General features: G+C 48.5%; 1 protein-coding gene across 1 annotated transcript in view; it reads left to right on the top strand.

Moving 5' to 3' along the window:
• Window positions 1-15,501, top strand: part of ADGRB1 (adhesion G protein-coupled receptor B1) — a 202,752-nt gene that overhangs the window by 35,097 nt on the left and 152,154 nt on the right. Inside the window, 2 exon segments of the mRNA XM_079302799.1 lie at window positions 3,365-3,523; window positions 11,475-11,582. Of these exon segments, the coding sequence (XP_079158925.1) occupies window positions 3,365-3,523; window positions 11,475-11,582 (267 nt within the window).

Below are 15,501 nucleotides of genomic sequence, written 5' to 3'. Positions count from 1 at the left end.
GTGAGTCCCTGGCAAATGTTTTCAAGAGAAGCTGAGGCTGCCCCATCCCTGGAAATGTCCAGGGCCAGGTTGGACAGGGCTTGGAGCAGCATGGAATAGTGGAAGGTGTCCCTGCCCATGGCAGGGGGGTGAGACAAGATGATCTCTGAGGTCCCTTCCAGCTCAAGCTATTCCATGATTCTGTGATTCTGTGATTTAAGAAATCAAACACTGGCACCTTCATTATCACTCTCTCTTTCCTGTATTGTTCCCAGGCAGCAATAATTTCTCTGTGTATTTTAGGGGATCAGTGTCATAGTAGGTCACATCCCAAAATACAGAATTTAATAATCCATCATCAGACTGGGGGGCACCACGACAGCCAGTGAGTCTGGGCCCATATTTTGCTTATTAACACAATATAAAATAACTTACATCACAATCCAAGCCAAGGCTTGCATTAGGCTGCTTTCTCCCTTCCCCAGCCTTACTCTTAATATGCAAGGGAGTGAGATGAAAGAAAGAAATCCTGAAAAGGGCAAGCCAGGAGCTGATTAACTCCTAAATGTGTCTGGTTACAGATATCCTATTGATCATCTCCAGCCTGGCATGGGGATACCTCCCATTGCACTGATGGTTTCTCTTACAAAGGAAACACAATCTGTCTCCCAGGAAATGGAAATGGAAGACAAGCCTGTGTTCCTGTGCTGTTTAGAAAAGTGACCAGCACAGAAAGTGACTTTTGGGGGAAAGACAGTCTTCTTCAAGGTCAGGTATTGGTTTTGTGCCAATAACAACTCCGTTCTTCACGCTGCTGCCAGGATCTCTGGGCACTTTGCTGGCAACTTCACTGCCCTCCATTTCCTTCCTGCTCCATTTTTCCATCTTATTCTCATGTTTAAGTGTCTGAGCAGCTCCCACGGCCATCAGCAGTGGGAATGTTGCTGGGCCTGTGTTTATTTTCACTCTGTCTTGGAGGGAAAAGTTAAATACTGGTGGTAGCAAGTATGAACTCGTGGGTTTTTGCTGTGGAGGTGGATGAGTATTTGCACATCCCTGCGCAAGAGGGTGCTGGTAAAGTCCCTAAATTTTGCTCTGGCACCCAGTTGGGCTCGTTTTTTCCAGGGCTGCTGTCTTGTCTAGGGTGTGTTGGGACCAGCAGAGCCCAGAGCTCAGTGTACAGCCACAATCTCATCAATTCAAGGAGGCCCAGTCAGCTGAAGTGGATCATCAGCATCTCTGAATTCTCTGGCTATTGGCAAAGGAAAAGGGAGGAGGGGGTTATTTCATTTTTATTTTAAAAAACAAGAATTTTCCCAGTGTTTCCTGTCTTCAAAAAACCCTGCATCTTTAGCTCATTATCCTTATCTGTGCCTGAGCACAGCACAGAGCTGAATTCCCTGGACCTGAAACACCTCCAAGGGTAGCTGTGGGTAATGAGAGAATTCACAGCAGGAAAGGCAGCCATGTGAAAGTGGCCACCTCTGGGCTGAAGGGCCACCTCTGCTCCTCCCCATGAGGTGGACAAACGATGGAGCAGAACAGTGAAGCTGAGGCTTATTTCAGCAGATTTTAGATTGCTGCATGGGGCTGATGAGGAGAGAACTGACCACTGAGGGATGTGACAGCTTATCCATCACCTGAAAGGATTGGATAATCCCCTGCTGTCTTTTACAGCCCAAAACTCAGCCTTGCTGTGCTCCCTGCAGGCATTTGGGCTGTGGGAGGCCAGCCAGATTCAGATGGGCTTCACAGTCCATCCTGCCATCAGCATTTATGGATGTTCCACCCGGGCCAGTTGCTCTTGGCAGGAAGCTGGAAAGACAACAGGTGGAGAAGGCTGCAGAGTCTCAGAATTTCCCTTAAGCAGCGGGATCATCCCTACAGCCAGGTGGTTTGGTGGATCCATCAGTTTTCAGAGCTGTAGATTGTGGTACAGTGGGGAAAGATGAGCATTGCTGACACCAGCACTCAGCATGGCTGGGGAGAGGAGCCAAAAATGCACCTTCATCTTATGGTGCTCACAGGTTGCTCCCTGTGGGTCCTACAAAGGGTGCTGGAGGAGAATGCCATTCCCATCTTATTCCCCCACCAAAGCTGTCCTTGAGAGTGGTGGCTTTCTGTGGCTGGTGGGTCTCAGTGTGGGGAAAGGAAATGCCATTTTATGGGAAATACGAGTTTTAGAAGCCTTATCCCTTCTCACCTTCCTTGTCTTCACATTGTGTGTTTGTGTGGTGGTAGGAAGAGGAGACACAACCTCACTGAAGGTGGATTTGCACCCTGAAGTGGTTTTTGCTCATGTCTTCTGGGGTTAGAAGCCAACAGGACACAAAGTGGGCAGAGGGTCTTGCCAGACGGGAGTTCTTTGCCACAGTAAGCACAGGAAGAGCAGGACTAGTTGGAATCATAGAATATCCTGAGGTGGAAGGGACTCCCAAGGATCACTAAAGTCCAACTCCTGGCTCTGCACAGGACAGCCTGTCATGATCTGCTCAACCCAAGCGGGAGTTGGGATGGTTCGTTCGACTCCAGGGTGCAAAAGACAAAAGCAGAGACTCAGGTTTGTTCAGCAGAAGGCAGTAAAGCAGTTTATTGCATGAAAACAATTCAGTTTTGTGATAGAAGAGAAAGAGAGAGAGAGAGGTAAAGGAAACAAAGTAAAAGGGAGAGAGAAATAGAGAGAGAAAGGAGAAAGGATGGGATATAGCTACCAACAGAAGGGACACATCCTCATGGTCGTCCAATGATAGACGTCTTCAATCCGTTGGGGAGAAAGAGATCTCAAAGTCTCTTCAGAAAAGTCACTTTTTATAGTCCTTTTCCAAAGCGAGTGGCCTCTGGCCAAAAAGTGGGGAGTTTTATGGACTATTGTATGTGGAGATCATTGCTCTAAGAAACAGGTGCTGGAACAGGGCACTATAATCAGTACCCTGCTCAATAGCAGAGTACCATGGCAAGCACCAAGCACACCTACAAACAGTCCTGGGCAAGCACCAAGCACACCTAGAAACAGTCCCTGGGTAAGCATCTACCTCAGCCAGGCCAGAACTCAGGTCCAGAGTGAGTGGTGGGGTCCTGGGTCTCAGTGTCTGATGATGGTGCTGAGGCAGATCAGAGAAACTTCGGACCGACTCTTACACAGCCCCAAAACTCCAACACGTGCCTGAAGGTGCTGTCCAAACACTTCTTAAACTCTAGAAACAGGAACAACTGAAGAGAAGTCAATGCAAAGGCAGCCAACGCTTCTCCCTTCCCCTTCTTGACTTTCAGCGCCCAGCCTTTAAAGACACCCCAGTTTGGAGTGTGGGCAGGCTGTGCCCATCCTCGTCCCCGCGGGGCGCCGGGCTCTCAGCGGGGCTGACGGGGTTTTCTGGATCTTGCCCAGGTGGTTGGAACTCCTGGTCGGCCTGGGGCGACTGCACCAAGGACTGTGGGGGCGGCCTGCAGACCCGCATGCGCTCCTGCAAGCCCCTTCCCAGCGAGGGCCTGGCCTGCGAGGGAGTCCTGGAGGAGGGACGCCTGTGCAATAGGAAGGCTTGCAATAGTAAGTGGAGGCATGACCCCGGCACGCGCGGCGCCCTTCCCGGGACAGCAGCCTGGCCTCGTCCCCACCAGCCATGGGGGCTGCTCCAGAGGCTGGGGGGAGCTGTGTAGGAGCAGTGAGGCCGAGGGAGTGTGGATGGAGGGAATGGATTTGGCTGTGCATGGCCCTGCCCGTCCCCGCCTGTCTCGCATGCGCGCACGTGCTGCCACAATCTGACTGCACCTTCCCTCGGCACAAAGGATTTATTGGAGTCTGTCAGCAGGTGCACATCAGGTGTTCATATGCTGCTGGTAAATCTGCCATGTCCTTAAAGGCTTTTTTAATAATTAAAGCTAAGAGGTGTTAATCTTGCTTCTTCTTGGTTTAGTTCAAGAGCAGTGACCTGCCCCTTTCTTTTACAAATGGGAGGTCGGTGATAGGATGTAGAGAAGGATCTTAGACAGTCACAGGCTTCAGTGTGTGCTCCACTCTCCCCCTGTAATGCATCCTCTTTCCAGGTCCCCTTTCTCCAGACAACAGGGCACAGAGTACCCACTCTGTGGGTACCAACCCATCAGATACTGGCGGGTTGAGCTGGTGAACCTCCAGCCCTTTCATCCCCAGTTCTTCGATTGCTTTAAGCTGTGTTGAGAGGGGGATGAAGAGGAAAAGCTAACTGCAGACACAGCTCAGCTCAACAAATGCGAGCAAATGGCTGGCTGTAATTATTACCTTCTTTTTATTTCAAATTCAGAGTAGAGGATGTTTGAATAACTGCTCTGACTAGTCAAATAACTAAGGAAAGTTCAACTGTCTTCAAAGGCTGGGAAGTATCTTCTGAGAAGGAGGAAGTTCAAATAAAGGGACATAAATATATTCCTCTAATAAAGGCTAAAACAATTTCATGCATTTTTTAACATTTCCATAAATTTAAAATACGTTGCAATTAGGCTTAGACCTTTTTTTTTTTTTTTTTTTTTTTTTTTTTCAAAAAATGAAACCTGGTATATTGAATTTCATCTCCTTGACTCACAATTGCAAAATTCCCTCTGAGGTTTACCCACACCAGGGATGTTTAATCCGTGTCTCCCATGCTTGATGGTGACTTTGTAGTCATGTCTCAGGTCTGGCTTGTGGTATGGAGAGTAGGAATGTAAGGACCTGGAAATTGATCCTGAGAAAAGTCCAGCTGTTGGACTGGGGAGTGCCTGAGTGGAGTTGAAGGAAGGGCCATACCAGTCTTGGTGAACAATGTGTGAAGGGAGAAGGTAGAGATGGCACTGGGACTGGGAGAGGGGGATCTGCAGGGCTGGCCACTCTTTGAACATGGGAACACAAGGGACAACAGGTAAAAAGCTCCTTAAAGTGTCCTTCCTGTGCTGGATAAACTAGGGGGGAACCAGTTCCCCAGATTCTCATTGCAGGACATCCTTCCTCATCCCTAGCCATCTTCCAAGCTGTCCATGGGACCTGTTTGATTCTTCTGCAGCCCTCTTGAAGTGGTGAGAGGGGGAAGACCCTGTTTTCCAAGGTGAAGACTCTGTTTGCCAGGGTGAAGACCCTCTTTTCCAGGGCCAGCCTCATCAGCACTGAGCAGGGGGTGAAACATCTTCCCTTGATCTTCCCCAGGGGCAAAATTTTGGTTCTTCTTCATGGTAGATCTCCTGAGGTTGTGGTGGCAAGGAGTGGGATGAGGTGGAGAGCCATGGAGGCTGGGTTGGATTTCCATGGCATGGAGAGCAGCAGTGAAGGATGAATTGGTTTTTACTCATTATTTACTTCACTTTTTCCAGAACACAACATTCAGCAAAGCCAATCCTAAATGCAAACAACCTGAAGAGGCTGTGACTCAATAAATTATTTCACTTGTTTTCCTGTCTTTTTTTCCACTGCATTCTCAGTCAATTCCTCCTCCAAACTACAATGAGATTGCTTCAGCTCAGATTATTTGGGAAGAAGGAATATTAAACTAAGTGGAGTCCCAGTTTGGAAGGAGACTACACACACAGAGTCAGGCAGCACAAACTGATTTATTCAATTGAAATAAATAAATTAATTCTGATTAATTGTACCAAAACCCTCTTTGCAGACAAACTGCTGAGCCCCATTTTGATGTTTTCATGCTGGAAAGGATTTGAGGGGATATGTGAGCAAAAAATATTTCCAGAAGATTTCTCCATTCATATCTTGAGGTCTGTGTCCTAATTCCAGATAAACCTGGAAGTTTGATATGTCTCTCCATATCAAAACTGTTCACTTGGCTCAGAACTTGCCTCTCAGTGAATCTGTCCCCTGTTGCCTTTGCCCAAGGAGATGCACTTTTGACCCAAGAAGGGCTTCTAATTTTCTTGCACTTATCTTTTCCTTCTCTTTACTTTCATCTGCACCAAAACCTAAGAGGATTTAAAAGTAGAATAGAAATCCTGTTTTAAATGTGTCACTGTTATTTTCATATCGACTTTTGCTCATAGATTTCTTAGGGATGAGTAGAATGTTCATTCTTTCCCTGGAACTGTTATTATTCTAAGTGTTCATTCTTAGCAGTGGTTAAATAGGTTGTAATTATTTCTTTTTTTAATTAAAAGAAAAAACTGAAGAAAAATGGGGAAAAAAAAAAGAAAAAAAGAAAAAAGAGGAAATGGCCAGGAGAACAACTTTGTCTTGAATTGTTCAGCATTTAAGCAACTTGTAATAATACCTGACCAGCTCTCCAGGTATTGTGGAATAGCTGACATCTTAAAAAAGCAGGAAAAAATATTTTCCTTGAACAAAGGGCCATCTGTAATCCTCATAAAACAGCAGAACAAAACAGGGATGAGTGCTCTGGTGTTTTTCTCTTTGCTGTGGAGGTGAATTGAAACCTGTGCACTGAGAAATTGCTGGCCAAGCAAGTCAGGTTAGAATTACACAGATATGCCCACCACCTTCAAAACAAGGATCAAGTCATCTGTTTTCTTTAACTTCTTCTTTCTTACTTCTGCCAGAGTGGCTCAGAAGCTGATGGGTGATTAGCAGGAATGTTTTAGCTGTTTAATTGGATCTCCAGTCCCTGGGGCAGCTTCTCAGAGTAGACACTCAGCTCCCTGGAACTGCTGAGACGAACTTTTGTGGAAGATCTTGGAGGGTTTCATTGGTTGTTTTATTTTGCCAGGCCATGTTCCAGAGCTGTTTTGTCCCACATATCCTGCCCCAAGTGGACCTTGCCCATTTTCCTCTTCCAGAGCTGCCTTCAGCAGGTCTCAGCATGCAGGAGTGGGAATGGAGCAAAAAACTCTCAGTTTTTCCAAGAGGTGTGGCTTGTGCCAGACTTGATACCAAAATGTGGGTGCAGACACCTGGGCCCCAGAGCTGGGTCTGAACACATTGTCTGGAAGCCACTGAGGTTGAAATCAGTGCACAGCGGTGGCTGAATGACTCCACAGGTTTTTTTAAATGTGGTCTTTGTGTTTTCCCACTCCTTTGGGCCACCATCTCTGCTGTTGCACATGATAGAGTCTCTATCTTGATGATCTTCTGGCTAAATTTCCCCAGGGATACACATCGAAGCCCAACAGGAAGAAAGCCAGGTAAGTTTTCCATGGGCAAAACCAAAAGCTGCAAAATGCTGAGGAAAAACTCTATTGAAGGCTCATCCCAAACTGGGAAGGAAACTTTGTACAGCTTGGCTTAGGCAGAGACTTTATTTGTGGCAGTTCAAGAGAGGTAATATGAAGAAAAATACAAGGTTTTTATTGTAATTCTGATTTTGCCTTAGTAAAGGACTTGGTGATATCCCCCTCTCCAGCACAGACAGAGGAGATCTCCTCCCTCTGTTGAATTTGGGCAGGAGCTGCTGTTTTATAGAGAGGGAAAAAATGCCAATCCAAGTGTGGTAGGAGCTTGCAGAGGAATTTCCCAGGTCCACCCACTGTGGATGGAAAGGGACGTGCTCCAGTGGCTCTTTTTGGCTGCAAGGTTCTTGAATCTGGGTTTGCTCACAGCCTGGCAGGCAGAGGGTCCTCACAAAGCTCCTGGATGGAAAACATCCAAACCAGAGGGGGAAAGTCACAGCCCTGACCCCAGTGTCAGAATTCAGCCGTGCTGGAGAGATGTAAGAACAATCAGAGATGTGGGCGGCCAGCTTTTATTCCTGGGGAAGGAGAGCTGGCAGAGGAGCCTGCTGAAATCCTGCCATCCCATCTGGCAGAGGCTGAGCTGAGCCATCCCTGACATTTATGAAAGTGCAGATTGGGAAGACACAGCTCCCCAAGGCTGGGAAAAGGGGTGACCACGTTGTGACATCAGGTGCAGGAGGGTGACACTGGCATAGCCCTGCCCTTCCAGGCTGGATTTTCAGCTTCCAGCAAGTTCAGGATGTAGCCCTTCAGCTGTTAGTGGTATGATGGAATCCATTTATCCATTTCCACATGACATTCCCAAGGCTGAGCCTCAGTCTCAGTCTCTGCCGCCCCTGATTCTCATTATTTTTTTTTTTTTAAATTTTGCTGCAACCACGGAGCTGAAATATCCTGGGCATGTGTGGGAGCATCTTCATTCCCTGCAGACCAGGCTAGAACTCACTGCAAGTTGGAGGAGCTCTTATGGGCACCTGCTGCTGCTGCAGAGACTTTGCTCTGACCCCTTTGTTTGCTGGTGTTTCAGGCATTTCACACCTGAGAGTCACAGATCTCCTCCAGCAACATTTCCACAAATTTCAGATGTTCAAATCAAAGTGCTTTGGGTCATTCCCTTAGCTGCTGTAATTTCAATATATCCAGTGGCCTCCAAAATGACCCTCTTCTCCACCCACTGAGATTTTGGGGTTTAGGGGTTGTAGTAATTCTGTGCTTTTCAGTTTTATTCTTTAGCAGCTGACAGATGCCCCCAAAAGTTCAAAGTCATCACCTTTCCTTTCAGTTTTACTGCACTGAGATTCATTTGAATGTTTTGAGTATTTTTTTAATAATCCCTTTTCCCTCTTTGCTCTGGTTCATCCTTTCATTCCCACCATCCCACCTTGCCTAAATAATTTTCATGATCCTATTTGCTCTGCCTCTCCTGTTTGGGGGATGAGTACAGAGTGTGTAGCTGTGGTGAGACATGTTTGGATGCTAAAGCCTTGGCCCACAGCACTTCAAAGTCTCTGCCTTTATTTTATTTTTCCCTTGGTTGTGTTGCAAGGTGCTGTCTGACACATTGCATGTTCTCATTAGAAGTGTTGGTCACCTGCTTCCTATTCCCACTCCTGCCAGCACTGATCATCCTCCACATCCACACTTGAGCTGTGTTTTTTCAAAATCTCATGTACTTGCCTCTGCTTACAATTGAAACATCCCTGTTTGGTTCCAAGAACATTATCCCTCCATTCCCCCTTTTGGCATTTGGAAGGTGCTTGGGTTTTTCATGCCATTCTCACTACATTTATCCAACTGGGATGTAAGTTGGGTCTAGGTCTTCCCTTAATCCTGGAATTACTCCTTTCCACTTTTTCCCACCCTGCTGTGGAAAAAAGGTTGTTGAAATCCAACCTGTTTAGTTTTTGACCTCCATCCCATAAAGTTCAGGTACCCCCAGCAAAGCAGCACTTGCACCAATTTCCCCATGTTCCTAATGGCCCTGGTGTGTCCCTGCTTTGTTTGGAACCAGGAATGATTTGTGGATCCATCCAGGTTAAATCTCAGCTGTGCTCTGTGTTAAATGCAGACAAACTGGCTTCTCTGCACATCCTTTTCCAAAGGGGAGAAAAGCTTCCTGGAGCCCTGGCAGGAGGGAAGCTTGGAGGAAGCTGGAAGGGTCACTCATTCAGCCTCTAGGCCTGATTGGCTTTAATTAGCATGAGAAATAACAGTGCAGACTTGCCATACCTGTCAAGGAGCAAAGGAAATCATTCAGTGCTTCAAGACTGGGATAAGTCATTAGGAGATGTCAGTGACACGAGGCCCAAATAATTGGTGAGAGGAGGTTCAGGGTGTTAGACTTGCAATTAAAAGTTCTCTTTTGCTCTTTTATCTTTCCTTCCCTCTGTGCTGCCTCCCATGTCTCTGTCCATCAGTGAACACTGACTGCTTCTGGGATATTCACTCCCAGCTTTTCCCTGTCACCTTCCTTGCCCTGGGCAGGTGACAAAGCCATCCAAGCTCCACGTCTACTCCTTGATGCCCTGCCCCTCTTTCTCCTCCCAGCCTAAATAAGTCTGTGGGAAGCCCATGGGATGTAATGCAGATGGAGATTTTGGGTGTTCTTGTGGTTTGTGAGATTTCATGGAGAGGACTTAAATTGGAGCAGATGAAAGTGTGTGGGTATAACCAGGAATGGGTGGTGAGGATGTGAGAAGTCCCAAATATGGGAATAAGTTGTCTCCTAACAAACTCAAAAAAAATGAATATTGGAAAACTACTTAGAGTTTGTCTTTTTTTGAACTGAATCTCCCACAGGAAAGTCCCATGATTTTTAGCTATTAAAAACAGAGGGTTTGAGACCTTGAAGAGCCAGACAAAAACAAGGTGTTTGTAGATATCAGGATGTTTGTGGTCCTGATGTCTGTCTGTGGGCATTTTCCATTGAGGATGGCAGGTGGGTGAGTGCCCCCTCCAGCTGCTGCTGGGAAGATTTGGAGGAGTCCATGTGACAATTCCTAGACTCCTCAAGCTCTGCTTTCAGACAATAGTGATGGTAAATAATACAATTTCACAAACTCTCCCCTGATCCAAACTGCTGAATATAAAGCCTGGCTACTGGCAGGCACTCTCTGAATCATTTCTCTGCCTCCTCTGCTTTCCCTTTTTGGATGGCAATAAGGACTCCTGCCACCACACTGAAGCTTCATTAACCTTTATTAATTTTCTCAGGGTTCTGGGATCAAATTTGTCACCATTTCAACCCTTGGCAGTTCATACTTCTTAAAAAGATGTCTGAGTGTTTAACCTCCTTGGGGGAAAAGATCTTCTGTCTGGTACTTGCTGTTTGGAAACAAATTGGCTGCCAGATCACAGATTACTCGGGCTCAGCTCTGCTCTCTGCTATTCTGTGTGACTCTGGTGGAGTCAGCTGAGCTCTCCTGATTTACAGCAGGCACCCCTGCTGGATGGGATTTGGTTGTTACTGTTGGGTTGTTTCTCTCTTTGCTAGGGAGGGAATGTGCCAGGGTTATGGCATGTCTAGTAGTACAGACAAGAGAAATTTTAGTTTTCCCTCCAGCCAGTTCAGGGCTGATCCACATGATGAAAATGGAAAGCTGGTGGAGCCTGGGCTCAGAAGGAACAGTTAAATGTCTTTGATTTACTGTGGATGTATTATTTGCCTTCTGAACTGCACATTTTGGTCTCCACTGGGAGATTTTCAGTAGGACACAAGGGTCAGGAGCTTGTCTCTCAGTGAGAAGGCAAAGTTCCCAGTTATAGCTCTGTTGGTACTCTGTTGATGCCAGACTTCCATCTCTCCTTGTTGCTGGTGGCAGGGTAAAGTCTATGGAGGAGACATCCTATTGAGATATTCCTTTCCTTTCCACCTGCCCTCACCTGCCTGCTCCACTCATCATTTCCTGGCTCCTCCACACAGCATTTCTAGGCAGGTGCTGGTTGCAAAGCAGAATTTCCCACCAAAAAACACCCTGCCAGTTACCACCATAAACCTCAAACACCACTAAGGATGGTGGGAACCAGTGCCAGGGTGAAGTGCAGCAAGGAGTGCAGACACTTTAGAAAACCCCTGAAACTAATTAAAGACCAGACACAAGGGATCATACTCTGCATGATCCCAAATAAGAAATATTTCAGAAAGAAGGGGTTGAACCACCATCCAGCTCGAGTCTTTCAGGCTGCTTGGTGCAGAAACCTCGGGGAGAGCTGGTGTCCAGGGGTGCTGGGGCTGGAAAGCAGGTGCTCACAGCAGGGGAAGGTGGCAGGTGGCTGTTGTTAACGCGTGTAACCTTTGTAGTGAAAGATCTTGCAGAGTGAACCAAGGTGTATTTACATGACCCATTACCTTGCCATAGCCAATGGACGCTATAATTCCAGAAGCCAATCGCTGAGGTCCACAGATAACAGAAAGCGAGAGGACCCTGACGAGCTGCAGCACTACGGGTACCCTGCACCTCAAATAGGTAAGCTCTGACCTCCCCAGGCAGCCTCTGGAGCTGGGGCACTGCTCTGCTCACTGCCCAGCTGGGCTGGGCTCTCTGCACTGTTCCAATGACCCCCCCACCATCTCCTTCCCCCAGGTCAGTGTGGGGGTCACTCCCCCCGTGTTGTCACGCTGAACAAATGGTCATCGCCCCGTTTGTTCCCATCCCATCACCCCACAGGGTTTTGTGTTGTCACCAGTGGCCAGAGAAGGCAAAAGGGACAGACACAAAGCCTTGATGGGGCCATCCATCCCACAGAATGTTTTCCCATCACCTTGCCTACTTCTGAGTCGCTGCTTTGTCTGAATTGCCCAGCCACACGTGGTTCATGAAGCCAAAGCTGACCTTGCTGCAGTGCAGCCCCTTTGCTGATGTCCATGTCATGCCTTCCCTTTGGCTGTGAGAGAGGGCTTGGTGGGGACAGAGCAGGATTGGTTTCCTCTGTCTCTGAGTCTTTAGTGCTGTGCAGGGACTTGTCTCCAGTAGGTTCCACAGCAGGACCTTCCACCCTTCTGCCACAGAAGGGGAATAATGTCCAGTAATATCAGACAGCATGATCTGGGATGATGGGGATGAATTCGACCTAGATCTGTGCCAGGTTTTATCTGCCTCATCCCTGGAAGTGTCTAAGGCCAGGTTGGATGAGGGTTTGGGCAACCTGACCTAGTGGAAGGTGTCCCTGCCCATGGCAGGGAGGTTGGAAGTAGATGACCTTTAAGGTTCTTTCCAACCCAAACCAGCCTGTGACTCTGTGATTCAGTCTGGAAATGTTTTGTGCTCTCCCTTCATGCCTGTGTGTCGTGGCAGGATCTCAACACATCAGGGGTCTCAGGCAAAGCACAGTGTGCTGAACCTGGCTACAGGTTAAAATCTGTGCCCAGCGACCTTGCCAGCATTTTGTGCTCTAGAAAGGCTTCTAAGAGGTGATTTGATTAGAAGGGAGAGAGGGTCATACTCTGGTGTAGGTTACCTGTGCCTCATCAGGAGTCTGTGTGGTGTGGAATATCTGGGGGTGACTTTGCTGGGGTTGTGGTTTTCAACATGAAGCAAGGGACAGCCTCAATTTCCTCTCCACCCTGCATAGATTCTCTGCCTCCAGTGAGAGCAGCTCCACTGCCTGCAGGATGGATCCCTGGAGCCTGGTAAAACCTGCAGGAGAGGGAGGACTCGGGCACTGCTACACCGTGGAAAAGCTGAGCTTAATCTCTCTGCAGAGGAAAGGAAGGCACCTCAAGGCAGGCCCCTGTTCCTACTCTGCCTGGTCCCAGGTGCTTCCCCAGAGCTCCTGTTCCAGCCTGTAACTCAGCCACCAGGTTTATGGTTGGGCAATTCTTCCTGCTGTGCAGCTGGGTGCTGGCTCTGGGCTCAGTGACGTCTCTGTCACCTCCCTGCCATTGTGGCCACCTCTGCAGCATGGCTGGCTTGGGCTGTGGCATCCCTGAGGGCAGCATGGGCTGGGAGATGTGCATTGTCCTGCTGCAAGCTTCCCACACCCCTGCTGCTGTCCCTGGCTGTTCAAGGACATCAGGATGGAGATGTAGAGGCAGAGGGTACAGTCCAGCAAGGGATTAGAGGGAATTTGTAGCTGAGGATGCCAAAGCAAAGCCTACAGCCTCCCTATGGGCACAGATTGTAGGGAATAAGATATTTCACATCTGCTCAAGACCTGGAAAATGATGAAATGCAGAAATCAGCTGTGAGTGAGGGGGTGGCCTTGCCCAGCTGAAGAGCAGCATTTTCTCCTGCCAGCCCTTCACATCCCTGGTGCCCAGGTGCTGTTGGCCCAGGCTGTGGCAGGGCTGTGCTCTCAGCCAGGGTGCTGCTGGCTGCTCATGTGCCTCTCAGAGCCAGCTCCAGCCCAGCAGGTCCCTGGCATGGCCCTCCTGGCTCAGCCCAGGCTGCTCCCAGGAGGACTGTGCCAGCAGCAGGATGTGGACAGAGAGGCACATGGGGAGATGTCAGGCTGACAGAGCCCAAAACAGAAAGGGCTCCTGGCAGAGGGCTGGCAGGGATGAGCTGCTCTGTTAATGCTGAGGGAGGAAGAGCCATGGAGCAGCTGCAGGCACTGATGGGGACACTGCAGCCAGGAGCTGGAGTGATCCTGGGCTGCAGAGCTACATCCCCATGGATTGACACCCAGCATGGCTCATTCTGCAGCATCTGCTGGACCCTCTCCACCTGCTGCACCTGGACCTGTGGGAGCAGCAAGGGCCAACCTCCCACTTCAAGTGGGGTAGTGAGCCCTGAAAAATCCCTTGGGACACTCCTGGTAATCCCCAGGCCACTCTGGGGCAGTACAGGACTAATCCAAAGTCAGTCCTGCTGAGATCCCTCCCTGCAGGCACTGGTGATGATGCAGGGCAGGGCTTGGCCCCTTCTCCTCTGGGGATGAAGACAAATTTGGCTGGAGCCACTCTGCTGTGAACACAGGCTGAAAGACTTTGGGCTATTCAGCCTGGAGAAGCAAAGGCTCTGGGGAGAACTTAGAGCCTCTTCCAGTGCCTGAAGATTCTCCAAGAGAGCAGGAGAGGGATTTTGGACAAGGACATGGAGTGACAGGACAAGGGCAATGCATTTAAGCTGAAGGAGGGTAGATTTAAATTTGATATTAGAACAAAAATCTTCATTATGAGGATGGTGAGACTCTGGCAGAGTTTTCCCAGAGAATCTGTGGCTGCCCCATCCCTGACAGTGTCCAAGGCCAGGCTGGATAGGTTTGGACAAACCTGGGATACTGGGTGGTGTCCATGCCCGTGGTAGGGGGTTGAAACCCTGATATCTTTAAGGGTCCTTCCACCCCAAATCATTCCATGATTCTGTAATCTCTGCCTGGTTGAATTATAAAACAGCACTGGCCTGGGCTAGGCAGCTTTCAAACCCAATGAGCATGGTAGACATCTTGCCATTATATCAAAAACCAGAGTGAGAATCCACTTCTGGGGTGAATAATTGCAGTATACTTCACTCAGTAATTTGCGTTTGCTGCTATTTGACCCTCAGGAGTGCAGAAGTTCTTCTCATTCACAGTTTTGATGATGGGCACTATTGTGTTTCTCTTGAGTAGAGAGTGAATCTGTCTCATGCCTGAGAGTGTCTCAGAACTGGGTCTCACTTGGTTTGAAAATTAGTTAAATTTGTGCCAGGTTTGAGATGAGGCTGGACATAATGTCCCAGTGGGCTGAGATGAATTGCTTGGTTCAGAATGACACCAAGCCCAAGGGAGTCACCAGCACTTAGGAAATAAACTGTGCTATGGATTTAAAAGCCAGGGATTCATGCAAAGTGAAGGACAATAATTGAGGAGATTTTCCTCTAAGCACAGCTATTTCTGCTGTGAAAGAGAAAAAGGCAGAAATCATAAAGAGGAAAGAGGCAGGAGAGGTGGGATTTGGTTCAAAGATGCCATTCATTCATCCAGTGACACAGCAGCTCTAGTCTGAATATGGAGATTGCAAACCCCAGCCAGGTCTGAGGGGGAGGTTGGTGGCGTGGAGGGTTCTCCAAGCCATGAGCTGCTGATGGAGGAGACCCCTGTGTCTCTGCCCCTGTCCCACCTCTGGCCTCCCAGAAAGATTTTGGGACCACAACTTGGGGTGTTTAACTACCAAAATCCCCTGTCTGCCTGCCCCTGAGGGACTAGGTGCTGCTGGGTGCAGAGCTGTGGGGCTGCTCAAGGGGGATGGAGGAATGCCAAGGCACTACTGGCTCATGGAGCATCCAAGCAGGCAAGGGATGATTGGGATCTGTGGGCCTGAGAGGGATCTGCTGGAGTCTGGGACACACTGGATGGAAAATGATGAAGTGATGGTACCATAAATGCAATTTGCTGGATGTGAGCTTGGAGCATGGCAGAACTCTGGGTCTGGGTGTTGGAAAGGCAGGAAAATTGCCATGGAGA

This window comes from Erithacus rubecula (genome assembly GCF_903797595.1).
Source record: "Erithacus rubecula genome assembly, chromosome: 3".
Taxonomy (NCBI): Eukaryota; Metazoa; Chordata; class Aves; order Passeriformes; family Muscicapidae; genus Erithacus; species Erithacus rubecula.
This window is presented reverse-complemented; position numbering and strand designations above follow the sequence as displayed.